Source organism: Sebastes umbrosus, chromosome 14 (genome assembly GCF_015220745.1).
Source record: "Sebastes umbrosus isolate fSebUmb1 chromosome 14, fSebUmb1.pri, whole genome shotgun sequence".
In the NCBI taxonomy this organism is placed as follows: Eukaryota; Metazoa; Chordata; class Actinopteri; order Perciformes; family Sebastidae; genus Sebastes; species Sebastes umbrosus.
Window position 1 is genome coordinate 20,326,643 of NC_051282.1, and position 15,077 is coordinate 20,341,719.

Here is a 15,077-nt window from a genome sequence, read left to right on the forward strand (position 1 = left end):
ATGGTTTTAGTTATACATGTGCAAATTTAATTTTGACAACCTCAGAGCAGACAAATCCTGGCGCACCAACTGGTCTATTGGGTCTCAAATGTTCATCATGAGAACAACAGCAGGCCTCTCTTGAGATATCCCTGGTTGCCATAGCAGCAGGGGTTTAAGTGACGCTGTTACCCTGGAAACGTGTGCTGGGATATACTGTACCACGTAGGATTTATAAGCCTGTCGTTAACAATCACAGCTTTACAGTCCACAGGCGTGAAATGAACCTTTGCAACACAAAGTTCAGTGGCCGCATTGATAAGTGAGAGGGCAAACAGGAAAATCAATAAACGGCAGCGCATTCGACAAACACCACACAATACAACCTTTGGCTGGGCTGGTAGATAAGTCCTCCCCAACCCATACCTTCCTCCCACTCGTCCTCTTTTCTGTCTGTCCTTGTTTATGTGGACTGTGTGTGTCTATTAGCTGTGGTAATAAAGGCAGTGTGGGTGGGGGGATCTGGCATTAGAGTGACTTTGGAGAGATAAGGAGATGACTGAGAAGGCCAAAGTGAAAAGAGAAAGATTTGTGATGTAGGTGGAGTTAGTGTGGATCAGGGGAGGGCGAGGAAAGAGAGTTTGAACATGTGCAGTGAAGCGTGAGGACGGAGTGAGGACAGAGTTGCACTGGGTTAGCAGAAGAGAGAGCAGACGCACCACCACCACCACCACCACACAGCAGTAACAGAGAAAGGAAGTGAGATAACCGGCTTGGGAAATGACTGTGTGAATTATTAGTTGTTCTCTTCAGACTGGCTGAGGTGTTCCTACACAGAAATGAACGGTGATGGCAGCAAACAGCGTTATGTGTCAACCTTCAGCATGCACATCAAGCCGGCCCGTGCATCATCTGCACCACCAGGGAACGGACCAGGGGCTGTCGACACCAGAGACACAGGTACTACTGACACAGGTACTGACACAGGTACTGACATAGGTACTGACACAGGTACTGACACAGGTAAGGGCTGCATGAGAGAGGCAGAGAGGACATAACTAATGTAAGGGTGTGTTAGTGTTGGAAAGAGATCAACTAGCATTGGTCATGTTTTTAATGTCAGAGCTTGAATAGACAGGCCTGAACATGGTGATGCTTCCTTGATAGCAGTTTAGTGCACTGCAATAACAACTTTGCTTTCATTTTCTCCTGATGTAAAAAAAGAGATTTTTCCAGAGAAAATGAGACCACACACACTAAAAGTTTGTTGCTCTTAAAGTTGATATCTGGTGTTTGAATGTCCAAGTATCTCATTGTTTATTGTATATGGGACCTTTCATTTCCATGTCAGCCCACACTGACACACACTCTTTTTTAGTTTATACTAATATAAACTTTTTGCTGTTAAACTATGAGGGTTAGTTTGAAAATGTAACACAGTTAGGTTTAATCTTTTGGATAGCTAGATATGATCTGTCTGCATGTCATGTATATCTGCTAGGGCTGTCATAGTTAAGGCGATAATAACGCGTTTACGCAAATTAGTTTTAACGCCACTGATTTCTTAAGTCATTAATGCAGTCGAACTTGTGCAAAATTTTGGTGAGGAAAAACTGTCATGGCCATTTTCAAAGGGGTCCCTTGACCTCTGACCTCAAGATATGTGAATGAAAACGGGTTCTATGGGTACCCACGAGTCTCCCCTTTACAGACATGCCCTCTTTATGATAATCACATGCAGTTTGGGGCAAGTCATAGTCAAGTCAGCACACTGACACACTGACAGCTGTTGTTGCCTGTTGGGCTGCAGTTTGCCATGTTGTGATTTGAGCATATTGTTTTATGCTAAATGCAGTACCTGTGAGGGTTTCTGGACAATATCTGTCTTTGTTTTGTGTTGGTAATTGATTTCCAATAATAGATATATACATACATTTGCATAAAGCAAGCATATTTGTCCACTCCCATGTTGATAAGAGTATTAAATACATGAGAAATCTCACTTTAAGGTACATTATGAACGGATAAAAAATGTGTGATTCATTTGTGATTAATCACAATTAACTATGGACAATCATGCGATTAATCGCGTTTAAATATTTTAATTGATTGACAGCCCTCATATCTGCTTAATCAAATAGTTTCAGTGTAGATTGTGATCTAGCAGACATTATCTCATACACATCTGTCTAGCAGATGACAATCTTGAACACTAGTTTTTGCATGTCGAAACATCAGGAACTGATAAATACAGACTTGTCTATACTTGGCCATGATGCAAGTGTTTTTAAAGTTTCATTTTCAACAGCAGTAGAGGGTTTTTACAGCCACCTTTAGGTCAAAGAGTCGTGGTGTGAGAAAGGTGTGAAACTCCACCTCTCAGTGTGTCTGTGTGCAGAGGTGTAGCTCAAAGACCGGCAAACAAATAGTAGACATCAGGCTGCACAGTGAATACTTGAGGATTGTAAACACTGGCTAAAGGTTGATGGGAACATTTTGTTGAACCATAACTAGCATACTGCATATGGCGTTACAACGCACAGTCAGATTTGGTGTCCTTTAACACAATGTTGAGTTAAGGTACTGTACTACACCTTACATGCCTCTGTAATGGCAACGGTGATACCACTCAATGTCTGTGGTGCTGAAAATGGGCTTTTAATTCATGAAGCTTTGCTGGATCAAGGGGAGTCAGAACCCCATGCGTTAAGCAATGATTCATCTCTGATATCAGTACTGCAGTTAAAAAAGACACAAACAGAAAAAAAAACACATTCAGATACCATGAACTATATATTTTATATTGTGGATTGATTGTTTTCTGGGCATTGGTGACCTGAATTCATGTGCATTGAAGAGAAACGGAAGAACAAAAATAAAAGATGAGGTGTTGTGAACTGTTTTAGATGCACAACCACGCACCACTTCACGTCTGTAGCACTTCTAGAAGGTGTTACTTCTCATTTAAGACCAGGCCAAAGAGATCAGTGTGGTGATACAGTAGTTTAGAGTGTGAATTAATATAGAAGCACATTATATTTTATATGATTTTATGTTGTTTAGATTTTAAGTTCTGGATGTTAATTACTTTTATCATACTTTTATTGTAAAGCACTTTGTAAGCTTGTTTTGAAAGGTGCTATATAAATAAAGTTATTATTATATTAATAACATTTGTGGTCCAAATTTGCATTCGAAATATATACTGAAGACTTAAATAAACGGGGGAAAAACTCAAATGAGAACTGAGAGTGTCCGGTTTGTGGACCTCAGAATTGCGTCTCTGCTCTTTGCAGATGATGTGGTTCTGTTGGCTTCATCAGACCGTGACCTTCAGCATGCACTGGGGCAGTTTGCAGCTGACTGTGAAGCGGCCGGGGTGAGAGTCAGTACCTCTAAGTCTGAGGCCAATGTTCTCTGCTGGAAAACGGTGGACTGCGCCCTCTGGTAAGAGGCTCCGGGGTAGACCCAGAACACGCTGGAGAGATTACACTGTATATCTCGTCTGGCCTGGGAAAGCCTTGGGGTCCCCAGAAAGAGCTGGAAAACATTGCTGGGGAGAGGGTTGTTTGGAATTCGCTGCTAAGCCTGCTGCTCTCGCAATCCAGCCCTGGATAAGTGGAAGAAAATGGATGGATGGATGGATGGGTTTAACTAGACTTAATAGATGCAGTTATGAAAACTCTATAAACCCTTGACATGCTTGCTCTTATTTTCAATTTTCAGTTTTCTCACCCCTTTTCCTCCCTCTCCTCCACATCCAGGGTCTGTTAACATCTCCTCTCGTAAACGTCTGGATCCCCCCGTCTTCATAGAGCCTCTGCAGGACTGCTGCGTGGACGAAGGAAATGACATCACACTGCGGGGGGTTCTCACCGGAAGTCAGCCGATCAAAGTGTCGTGGTTGCACAATGGTGAGCAGGGACAATTTACACTGCTGCATCTCCATGTTTGCTCGGGGTCAAATGTAAGATAAGATAAGATAAGATAAGATAAGATATTCCTTTATTAGTCCCGTAGTGGGGAAATTTGCAAATGTTGCAAAAGAAATGTTGACCCAAAGTAGCCTATAAGGCCCCGATACAATCACTGAAATTATACAAAGCATAGATGAATTTCTCATTTCAGCATGACGGAACATACGTCTACATCTATTGAATATTGTATGATTGTAGAAGAAAAATAACAGCATGTGTGATTCAGATCTCCGCACTAATGCATCAAAGCTACAAAAAACAAACCAGATGTCAGGCAAAATACAAAAACAAAACTGCATATTCATTTTTGACAACAACAGGCATAGAAGTATTCTAAAATCCTGTCCAAAGTTATTCACAAATACAAGTCCTTCCAGAGACTGACATGCACCTGTACTGTGTGTATAGAGGCTTTCTCATTCTTTTAATACAATAAATATACAAAAATCGCAAGAACTCACATTAGGTTTTAAAACAGGTCTCTAATCTAACCAATTAACCTCTTAAACCCTTACATTTTGCCGTAATAGCTGTAAATTTTGCAACAAAAATCAACTCTTTGTGACATTTTAGATGTTTTCTGGTCAACACAATGAAGCTTATATTCCAATTAGGGCTGTCAATTGATTAAAATATTTAATCACAATTAATCGCAAATTAATCAAACTTTTTATCTGTTCAAAAATGTACCTAAAAGGGAGATTTGTCAAGTATTTAATACTCTTATCAACATGAGAGTGGACAAATATGCTTGCTTCATGCAAATGTATGTATATATTTATTATTGAAAATCAATTAACAACACAAAACAATGACAAATATTGTCCAGAAACCCTCACAGGTACTGCATTCAGCATGACAATATGCTCAAATCATAACATGGCAAACTGCAGCCCAACAGGCAACAACAGCTGTCAGTGTGTCAGTGTGATGACTTGACTATGACTTGCCCCAAAACTGCATGTGATTATCATAAAGTGGGCATGTCTGTAAAGGGGAGACTCGTGGGTTCCCATAGAACCTATTTTCATTCACATATCTTGAGCTCAGAGGTCAAGGGACCCCTCTGAAAAAGGCCATGCCAGTTTTTCCTCGACAAAATTTAGCGTAACTTTGGAGCGTTATTTAACCTCCTTCACGACAAGGTAGTATGTCATGGTTGGTACCAATGGATTCCTTAGGTTTTCTCATGTGATAACAGTATCATCATGCTGGCTCCGCTACAACCTAAAAATCGCAATTTGCGCAAAAGAAATTAGTGGCGTTAAAACCAACGAGTTTTTATCGCGTTAACTTTGACAGCCCTAATTCCTACAGATGCTGTTGTTTTCATGTCTGCACCTTTACATCTTGTGCAGAAATTTTTGCCTAATTGTCTAAACATTTGCAACAAGCATTTGTAACGACAGATCCACAACAGGGTTCAAGAGGTTAACAGTATATTTAACCCTCCTGTATCCGGCGTCATTGTCAGCCCTTACCTCTCTCTCTAAGCCTATTGGGAGAGAGTTTCTAGTTTGTTTGTTTGCTCCTATGGGCAGGTGAAGTGGCTCGTTTTGGGACTCCTACCTTCAACGGCAAGGAGATGAGTTTTGTGGTGAGGGAGTGCTTGCCGGAAGATGCTGGCGCCTACACCTGCTTGGCGGAGAACAGTGGAGGGAAGACGTCCTGCTGCGCTGCTGTGTTCGTCAGAGGTGAGGGAGGCACTGCAGGGACACACTGAAGACTGCAGGTTGTTTCAGTGTTCCTCATTTAGTTACTCTGACCACAATAAGTATGAGTTTCATTTCTGATGATCTGCGGTCTCCTCTTCCTCTTACTGACCATTCCAGACTTTGAAACCATCTGCGGTGTGCAGAATCGTGTCCCAGACGTCCAGACTTCTGCATCCAAGAGCATTGTGGAGAATGGAAGGTCACCGCAGTCTCCCAAAGACGAGCTACACAAGTTCAGAGGATCTATTTGTTCTTCCCCTAAGCTTAGCCCAGCCTCAACTCCAAGAGGTAATCATATAATGATTCATTTCACATATGGATTTGATCATTCTTGACATTTTAGGAGTCAATTCAATGCTCGTAACAACACAGACAGTGTAGCTTCCTTCCTTCCTTCCTTCCCTTCACATTTTGATGCACCAGGAAAATATCTCAGCCTCTTTACCATTGTTTTAACTTCTTCTGCACATCCATGTTGTAGGCTATTTTTGATTAAATAGGAAACACATCATTTCCTGTCCTTGTGTGATTGGTTGTGCGTGCCAGTCAGTCATTATCTAGGACTTCGACAACAATGATACACCCTCTAAAGGTTTCTCGGTCCCAAGTGCACACCATGTAGGGAAGTGGACAGTGCACAGTACAGTGAAACTTGCTGCGTCTGTAAACAGATAGCGGTAGAACAGAAGAGTAGAGCCACACCTCTATCCTATTTAAACCTACCTGCGCTTCATCTGTCTCTGCAGAAGTCGTCCCAAAGAAGAGAGCCAACTCAGGGAAAGGTGAGAAACACTTTTAAATCCTCACTCACTATCTCAGCAATGCACCTGTCTTTCCATCACGCACTCATCCTTCCATTTCTCATTATTCACTGTCTGATTTCTGCTTGTTCGTGTTAATGTATCTTTTAATTTTAGTTTTGTGTGTGAGTTGCTTCTGATGCTTCTGTGGATTGCCCCGGAGCTACACCTTTTAAGCTTTTGTTCTTGATATAATGTTGTCTGGCTCTATTGTGCTCCAATATACTGGGTAACCTTACCTTACAGGGTGTAGGCTGCAACAGTAAAAGCATGAAAAGCTCACACAATAAGGTTTGAATGCCTGTTGTTATGAGGATATGTCATATTGCCTTTTTGTGGTTTTGTAAATAAGATATAAGTGATGGCTAGAGTGGGAGAGCCTGTTAAGTAGGTAGACAGTAAAGCCATTTAAAGCTAATTCTATCAGATTGTGGTCCAGTCAAATTCCCCATGATGCCACAGTATTTGAATACCGATAGTCTGAGAGGTGATATTGGCTCCAGCTCATATATGGAATTGTTCTAGTCTAATGTAAATGCATGGTAACATTATATTGCTAGGATAGAGTAGAGGCTTTAAATGTGTGTTTGCTTTAGGATATTTGTCTAGGTAAATAGTTGTGAGTGTGAACATGGATACATATTCAACAGGTGAACTAGTTTAACAAGGTAGGGAAGTGCTTGTGTGCAGAAGGTCACTTGTGTTTTGCGTTTGTTTCCAGTTGAGACACTTCAATAATACACAATAATAAGGGTCTCGGGGGAAGTAACACACTTACAGTCTTAGAGTACAGCGCAAACCACAGACGATGTAATCCCACCACATTAACTCCGGGTCTCTGTCTTTATCTCACACACCACACTGGATAGTTTCCTTCCAGTGTTTTAGGCCTTCAGCCCGCCCAAGGCTTTGAGTGAAAACACTCTTTTTGTTTTATTTGCAGGTCCAGCATTACATTTCGTAAACCCTCCACAGCACCTCGAGGTGAAGGCGGGACAAACTGCACGAGTGACGTGTTTTTTCACCGGCAGTCCTCCTATAGTGTCATGTTGGATCAGAAACAAAGAACAGGTGTTGTAATTTTAAATGAACAGTGTGTAGCAAGCATGTTTTCTTTAGTGTATAATCACCTGAAACTAAGAATTGTTGTGTTTTCGTTAGCTTAGAATGAGCCTTTCATATCTACATAGGGAGCGGCCGAGTCCTCTTCACGGAGTCCACTATGTTGCACCGCCATGTTTCTACAGTAGCCCAGAACGGACGAACCAAATGCATCTGAAATCACATACTATGCACTACATACTCGCTATGTATACTATCGTTCAACATACTTTTGGCTGAATAAACAGTAGTCTTGGTGCCTTCAAATGAAACTCGTGAGCTTGTGTTTAAAACACGGGAAGTCGTGTTCACAATATGCTTGACGTTCAAGTAGTTAAGTCGAGAGAACACCGCTGCTAAGCAACGGCAATATTAATGTTACTGTCGGCGTCTAGAAGCCACAGAGGCTAACAATTCAAATGCATAATGACAGAGGAAAAAGATGAAGCCGAATATCAACATTTTCCTCAGACATATTATAAAATTACGAAGAAAAACAATATACGGCTAAAATTACAATATTCACTTATTATGTGCCGAAAAATTAACTTCCATGGCCTCCGCCATTTCTGACAACGTCAACAAAAACGTCGTGAACTCGGAGCTTTCAGAAACGTTCTACTTACGAGGTCGTGAATACCACAAGATGGGGGCGTTCATTTGGACTCTTCTCATGATCACGGTAAACACGACCCCATTTGAAGGCACCATATGTATATTTTTTGGACGCACTGAGCAGTAATTTACGTTGTCACTTGGGATGTGTTACCATGGTAACACGTGCCAACCTCATGTGACCGAATGATGATTTGTGAGAATCAAAAAGTCTGAACTAATTTAAAAACTATATTACGCCTAGCAAAGTGGATTCTTAAGTGTTATTAATGTTACAGAGCTGTCCGTCAACGTCTGATATTAACGTTGTCGTCACTACCGCATTGCATTGTGGGATATTTATGCCGCTGTAGTGTCCACTGTTTGCATACTGTAATATTTCACCAGAAACAGTATGCAATTCTCACATCATTTGTTTCATACTTTACGTTTTGGACATACTAAAAGAATCTCATATAGGCTTTTGGCGTACTAAAGAGCATATTGTATGTAAGTGTATGGTGTATTTGTAAATGTATGAGAATTTATTGGTGCATGTGTAGGGCCATTCGCGTTTTTGCGTCGGCCACTGTAGTTCTCCAACACGCTTGGCACACGGAAGAAGTTTCAGTTGGATGCAATCTGCAACCTCACCGCTAGATGCTATCAGATCCTACACACTGCACCTTTAAGCTTGTTAAACCACTTTCTGCCATCTCTACTTTATTTATTTAAGTATTTACATCTCTCTCTCTCTCTCTCTCTCTCTCTCTCTCTCTCTCTTACACACTTTATATATGCAGATAGTGGATGGTCCAGAGCTGTGGTCAGAAAACAAAGATCGGAGCAGTACACTGGTCATAGAAGAGGCTAAACCACAGCACACAGGCCGCTACACTGTTGTATTGAAGGACCGCAAGAGCTCAGCAGAACACACGCTCACCCTCTCTGTCATAGGTAAGGCAACACACACACTCTGCAGCATTAGGAGGTGAAGTAAGTTACTTGAGCCCTTCATTTATCATCATCATCCCACCAGAGAGGCCTCAGCCTCCGGCCTCCTGTCCCGTGGTCTCCCTCGTCTCTGCCACCAGCCTCGTGCTGTCCTGGTCGGGCCCTTGCTACGACGGCGGCAGTGTCATTCTGGGTTATGTGGTCGAGGTGAAGAACAGAGGACGTGTTGAGCCCGGGTACTGGAGCGAGCTCACTGCCCAGTGTAGGAGCACCTCATACAGAGTGTTCTCTGGGCTGCAACCTCAACAGGAATACTGTTTCAGGGTGAGGGCCTACAACACAGTGGGAGTAAGCGAGCCAGGACCGGTGTCACCAGTGTTTAGGATGGAGCAGAAAGGTGAGGCAGTTATTGAAACCACAAAATTGGAGACATATACAATGAACCTTTTATTACAGCTGTTGTATCTTTGTGTGTAGGTGTTGTAGACAAACCGCAAGGAGAAGAGGCCCCTCAGGCGTATTCCTGTGTCACTATTGACTCTTCACACAAAGTCACTGATCACTACAGTTTGCAGGAGAAACTGGGAATGTGAGTATCTGTCAGGAACAAACAACTTTCTCCAAGCAGCTTCTAAGAGTTTCTTCAGAAAGGCTGATGAGCAAGAAAGCTAGATCTTCCAAGGGAAAATCTGCCTTTTGTTAGCGTGGGTTGCGTGGAAGAGGGGCAGCCTGCCAAGTGCAACAGAGGGAGGTTTTAATGACATGCATGTTGAGACACGGTTCTCCAGTAAACAACACATGCAAATAATGGCAAGAAGTGCTCTTTCCCTTTGATGGATTAATGCGTGCTAGAATCACAGATCTCAGATGACAGATTGTTTTACATTTAATCCTCAAAGTCTCAGAGATTAAAAAAAATAACGAAACTCATCTCTTCATTAGGGGAAAGTTCGGCCTGGTGTTCAAGCTAACCCATAAAGAGACAGGACGTGTGTGTGCAGGGAAGTTCTACAAAGGCCGACGTGCCAAAGAGAGGGAGGCTGCTCGTAAAGAGATAGAGCTGATGAACTACCTCCACCATCCCAAACTGGTTCAGTGTCTCGGGGCATACGATCACAAGCCTGAGATGGTCATGGTCATGGAGTTGTGAGTATCATCGTGAAAAGTGGTTGAAAACCTACAAATTCTGGTTGCATACAAATAAATACGTCACTGTGGTTTGTCTGTCTGCAGCATCGCAGGCGGGGAACTGTTTGAGCGCATTGTGGACGATAACTTTGTGCACACCGAGTCTGCCAGTGTGCGCTACATGCAGCAGATCATGGAGGGGATATCTTACATGCATCAGCAGAACATCGTCCATCTGGACATCAAACCTGAAAACATCGTGTGTGTTGACACCACTGGCACCTCCGTAAAGATCATCGACTTCGGACTAGCCTGCAGGTTTGGTATGTGAAGTGAAACACTTTTAATATTGACTTATCATTTTAGTGAATGTTTCAATACTAAATTGTGCGATTTATGATTAACAGATGGCAACACACCTCTGAAGGTGATGCACGGGACGCCAGAGTTTGTGGCACCTGAAGTGATCAACTATGAGCCTGTGGGTTTGACCACTGACATGTGGAGCATAGGAGTCATCTGCTACATATTGTGAGTCACACTGTCACTCCCATGGCCCTTTTTACATTAAAGGTGTGGTTGCAGATTGCAACCAACTGAGTACCCCTCCACTCACTGTTCTCTCTCCCAGACTGCGGTAACGTGAGCTACTGAGTGCAAAACTGTGGTGATGCCGTTCTCCTCACTCAGAGGCCATCCTTACCATAATAATAATATACTTTAGGATCAACGGAAGTCAGACGGCGGCTGGCGGTACCACTGTTTTGCACTCTGCGGCTCATGTTATCGCAGTTTCACAAGTGTGTCAGAGAACTACGGTGGCCTTTAGGTTTGTCCGTTCTGGGCTACTGTAGAAACACGGCGGAGCAACATGGTAGACTCCGTGAAGAGGACCCGCTCCCCATGAATGTTTTTTCACATTTATGCTAATAGATCCCTCGAAATGCTACACACTGTACCTTTAAAGCAGGGCTGTCAAAAGTGGGGCCCATGGGCCAAAATTGGCCCGCCATAAGGTTCGATTTATCCCGCCAAGTGTATCTAGTGAAAATAATAATTAAAAAATGATCATACAAATCGCTGTTATGCTGTAAAGATGCTCTTTAAATATGTAGGATTCCTAATTATCAATTATTTTTCATCATTTCGAGAGACACACGGACAAAAGGCATTTCAATTCACGGAACTTGGGATCCTAACATTTTTTAACAATACAATAAAATACAATAGGTGTTTGCTTTTGGCTGTGGCCCACCATTACGTTTCAGAGTTGGCCCTCCAATGGAAAAGTTTGGATACCCCTGCTTTAAAGGAATAGTTTGACATTTTAAGAAACCAGGTTGATTTTCTTAACTATGGACAGAGACAGGTTAACTGTCTCCCCCTGTTTCCAGTCTTTGTGCTAAGCTAAACTAACTTGCTGCTGGTGGTGGCTTAATATTTACTGAACAAGACTGTGTAAGAGTAGTATTAGTAGTAGTAATGTAACAATTCCTTTAAACATTTGTATGTCATGCATATCCATTGTTTACTGATCCATTTAAATTGGAACAATCTATTGAAAAAGGGCTCTTAATCAACTGCAAATAACCACTTTGAGAAACTTCATAGAGCATACTAGACTGACTGTGCTGATGGTGACAGTCATGATGGATCGACGCCTGCTGCCTGAATGTCTCAGACTTTTAACGCCACCTAGTGGATGTAGGTTGAAACAGTTAATATAAAGACACTGCTGTCTCTCTTTCTCTGCTCTTCAGACTGAGCGGTGAGTCTCCCTTCCAGGGTAACAACGACGCAGAGACCCTCGCCTTGGTCACAGCCGCCCAGTGGGAGTTCGATGAGGAGAGCTTTGATGACATTACAGACGAGGCCAAAGATTTCATCAGCTCCCTGCTCAACAAGGACACCAGGTGATTGCACAGCTGTAGCACAGGTACCATCTTCACTTAACCACCTATAACACCGTGTGTGTGTGTTTTCCAGGCGGAGGATGTCCTGTGAAGAGGCTCTTGCCCACCCTTGGATGGGATTTGAGTCTGGAGATCTCGCCACCTCCAAGAGTCTGTCCAAGGAGAAGATGAAGAGGTATCTAGCCAGGCAGAAGTGGAAGGTAACACCTCAGCGCAGTACTTTTATGTTTGTCTTTGAGTTTGAGGTGTTGGGTTTCTGCTCCAGACTTTTCTTTTGTTACACAGAAAGCAGGCAAGGCCTTGTTAGCCCTGAAGAGAATGGCTCTGCTGTCGAAAGGTGACAGCTCTGCCCCGGGATCTCCGACCAGCCCTGGAGAAGGTAAGACACTCACGTTCTTCCATCATCTTCTCATCAGGACCATTTCAGTTTCCTGGTTTAACGTTGCTGTATCTTTCATCTACTCCTTCCTCCTGCCTCCTTCCTTCCTGTCCCAGACGCACCCCTGAGCCCGGAGGCAGAGCACGCCCTGCTGTCTCTGGAGCGCAAGATGCAGGGGCCACCCCAGTTCACCCAGAGCCTGGAGGACCAGACAGTGGCTCTGGGGTCCGGTGTCCATCTCTCTTGTCACCTCACAGGTACGTACGACTTCATTCAAGAGCTCAAGCAGCACCCGTGTTCCCGTTTGTGACATTTTTTGTGTGCTTTGTTGCAGAGCAGTGAATTGAGACTTGACTTAAATAGCAAAAACATTAAAGTCTCATCTTATGGGAAGATAAAAGAAATAAAGACGCCTCACATATTCCAATATTCCCCTTTTACTCTGCAAGAAAGGAGTCATTTTATTCCCCCAAAAGACTTTAAAAAAAGCTTTTCATTTCAGAACTTGTGCCTTTTAAACCTGTCCTCACCCCTCCATCTATCTTGGCAGGATACCCTGATCCAGAGGTGGTGTGGCTGTGTGGTAAAGAGCCTGTGGAGGAGTCACCCACAGTGCAGATAGAGTACGAGGAAGACGGCCGCTGTACGCTGTTCTTAGCCAAAGTCGGCCCAGAGGACGCCAACGTTTACACCTGTAGAGCCACCAATGACCACGGAGAGACATTCTGCTCCGCCAAGCTCATTGTTCAACAGTAGATTCATCAGATCTACGTATGCAGAGATAAAATGTATAAACATAATGTTCTTGAGTGCCTTTCAACAGTTGTGTTGTAGATTCTTGTTTTAATACAAATGGGGACCAAACTGTAGATCCTGTACTGTGGCTGGAAATATAGAATACATGTATTATTGTAAGAAATGTATGAACAGATTAATATTGTTACAGAGCTACAAGCATAAAGGTTGATATTTCTTCATGGGACTATAGTATGAATGAATCTGACTTTGGCTCATGGGTGAATCATTTTCAGCTGGCAATATGAATGAATTGAGGTATCTCTTTTGAGAAACAAATAAGCCTGAAATGATGCTGGTTGAATGACATAGTGTGGATCTGACTTTGGATTTCTGATACATGTTCAGCTTTTTAGGGCTTAAAAAAAAGATTTCGACCCGAAAGAGACGCGAGCGGCAGATTCTGATTGTGCCGACTGTTATGTGCTTTCAATGGTATGAAAAGATCGAACCATCATACTATACATGCTTCATGTTAGGATATTTTCACAGACCTGACACCAAACGTGAACACAGTTTTGACAGACTTTTAGTGAAATATCAAAATCAAACCACAGCATTAAAAACATTTCAGGTTCATACTTGTATTTTGGGTTTCTGCTAGAACATGTTTACATGCTTTAATGTTAAAAACTCATGAGTCTCTTTAAGCCCTCTCCTGAAAAAGCCCAGTCTGCTCTGATTGATTTCTTGATAGAAATACATGGCGCACCTTTGCAAAGGTAGTTCTCAAGCTGTGGGTGGTATATTCTAATAAGCCTGCATGTGTCATAGGAAAGGGAGCCAAATTTGAATGGCTTGTTGAATCACGTTTTCTGATCTAGGCAGCCTACAAAAAACGGACGGGGTTGTTTTATTTCACAGTTTGTGGGTTGGTAGGGACTCCAGATACCCAGATGTATGAGCACAAACACTGAAAAAGGGAGTTTTTTCATGATATGGTGCTCATTGTCTAAAGTTAACCATGTATCTCATCAAAATGATGATTGACATTTCAAATAAAATAATCTCAACACTTCTAGGACAAGCTGAATATTGTACTTTGCTCATCATTGCAGTACCGGGAGAAAGAAGACCAAAGTCGGTGCTAGTTCTGTTTTATCCATGGATGTAATTATGGTTTTATCAAATGGAAGAATTCAAGAAAGGCTGTCTCAGGTTAATGTCATGTGTATACATTAACATATAGCGTGACTATATGGTTTACACATAGACCCTAGTCTATGGGTTCACATCAGAACAGCTGCAGTGTGCTCTTATTTTGAAAGTACATATGTTTAGCGTACACAGGATGTGATTCGTGGTGGAAATACTCATAGAAATAGAATAATATTATGAATTAATCTAATATCAATGCTATTTATTTCTATGGAAATACTAGTCTAACACATGGATGTGTAAAGAGAAGGTCTGATGTTAATGCATGCAAAACAATAACATCACAGGCATCAGCATTTTCTATATAATTTGTATTTTTTATTTTCTATTGCATTCAGTACAAATAACCACACTGTGAGTACGCTTGTGCTAAATCCATACACAGCACATCATCAGTTTGACTTTTGTATGAATCATTTTCCATAAAACTACCAGTTAGCAGTTTGAATGCAGATTATGTGGTGAAGAGCAGAAAACCACAGAAGGTGTTGTAGTTCATGGAGTCATCAAAGAGCTTCCTGTTTGCCTGGAGCTCCACATACACACTGTCTCCCACCTCGAGGGGGATGACCACAGCGTTGCTG

At 42.3% G+C, this 15,077-nt stretch overlaps 1 protein-coding gene across 5 annotated transcripts; it reads left to right on the forward strand.

The window, feature by feature from the left end:
* Window positions 1-495: 495 nt before the first annotated feature.
* Window positions 496-14,359, forward strand: mylk5 (myosin, light chain kinase 5). 5 transcript variants are annotated; one of them, XM_037792272.1, is made up of 17 exons: window positions 496-978; window positions 3,744-3,893; window positions 5,498-5,650; window positions 5,789-5,959; window positions 6,418-6,453; window positions 7,415-7,542; window positions 8,970-9,123; window positions 9,206-9,517; window positions 9,598-9,709; window positions 10,063-10,266; window positions 10,354-10,571; window positions 10,656-10,779; window positions 12,009-12,161; window positions 12,235-12,361; window positions 12,447-12,540; window positions 12,657-12,797; window positions 13,091-14,359. In XM_037792272.1, the coding sequence occupies exons 1-17, from the start codon at window positions 819-821 to the stop codon at window positions 13,294-13,296; spliced, it is 2,643 nt and encodes an 880-aa protein (XP_037648200.1). In that variant the 5' UTR covers window positions 496-818; the 3' UTR covers window positions 13,297-14,359. The 5 variants fall into 5 exon arrangements, with proteins under 5 accessions (XP_037648200.1, XP_037648201.1, XP_037648202.1 ...); XM_037792273.1 differs by having other exon boundaries at window positions 497-954; XM_037792274.1 differs by having other exon boundaries at window positions 498-939.
* Window positions 14,360-15,077: the final 718 nt, after the last annotated feature.

Bases quoted from the DNA above. Each gene is read 5' to 3' on its own strand.
- mylk5 (XM_037792272.1), top strand. From the start codon at position 819: ATGAACGGTGATGGCAGCAAACAGCGTTATGTGTCAACCTTCAGCATG. The intron at 12,362-12,446 runs GTAACACCTCAG...TTTGTTACACAG, and splicing joins TAGCCAGGCAGAAGTGGAAG to AAAGCAGGCAAGGCCTTGTT. The intron at 12,541-12,656 runs GTAAGACACTCA...TTCCTGTCCCAG, and splicing joins TCCGACCAGCCCTGGAGAAG to ACGCACCCCTGAGCCCGGAG.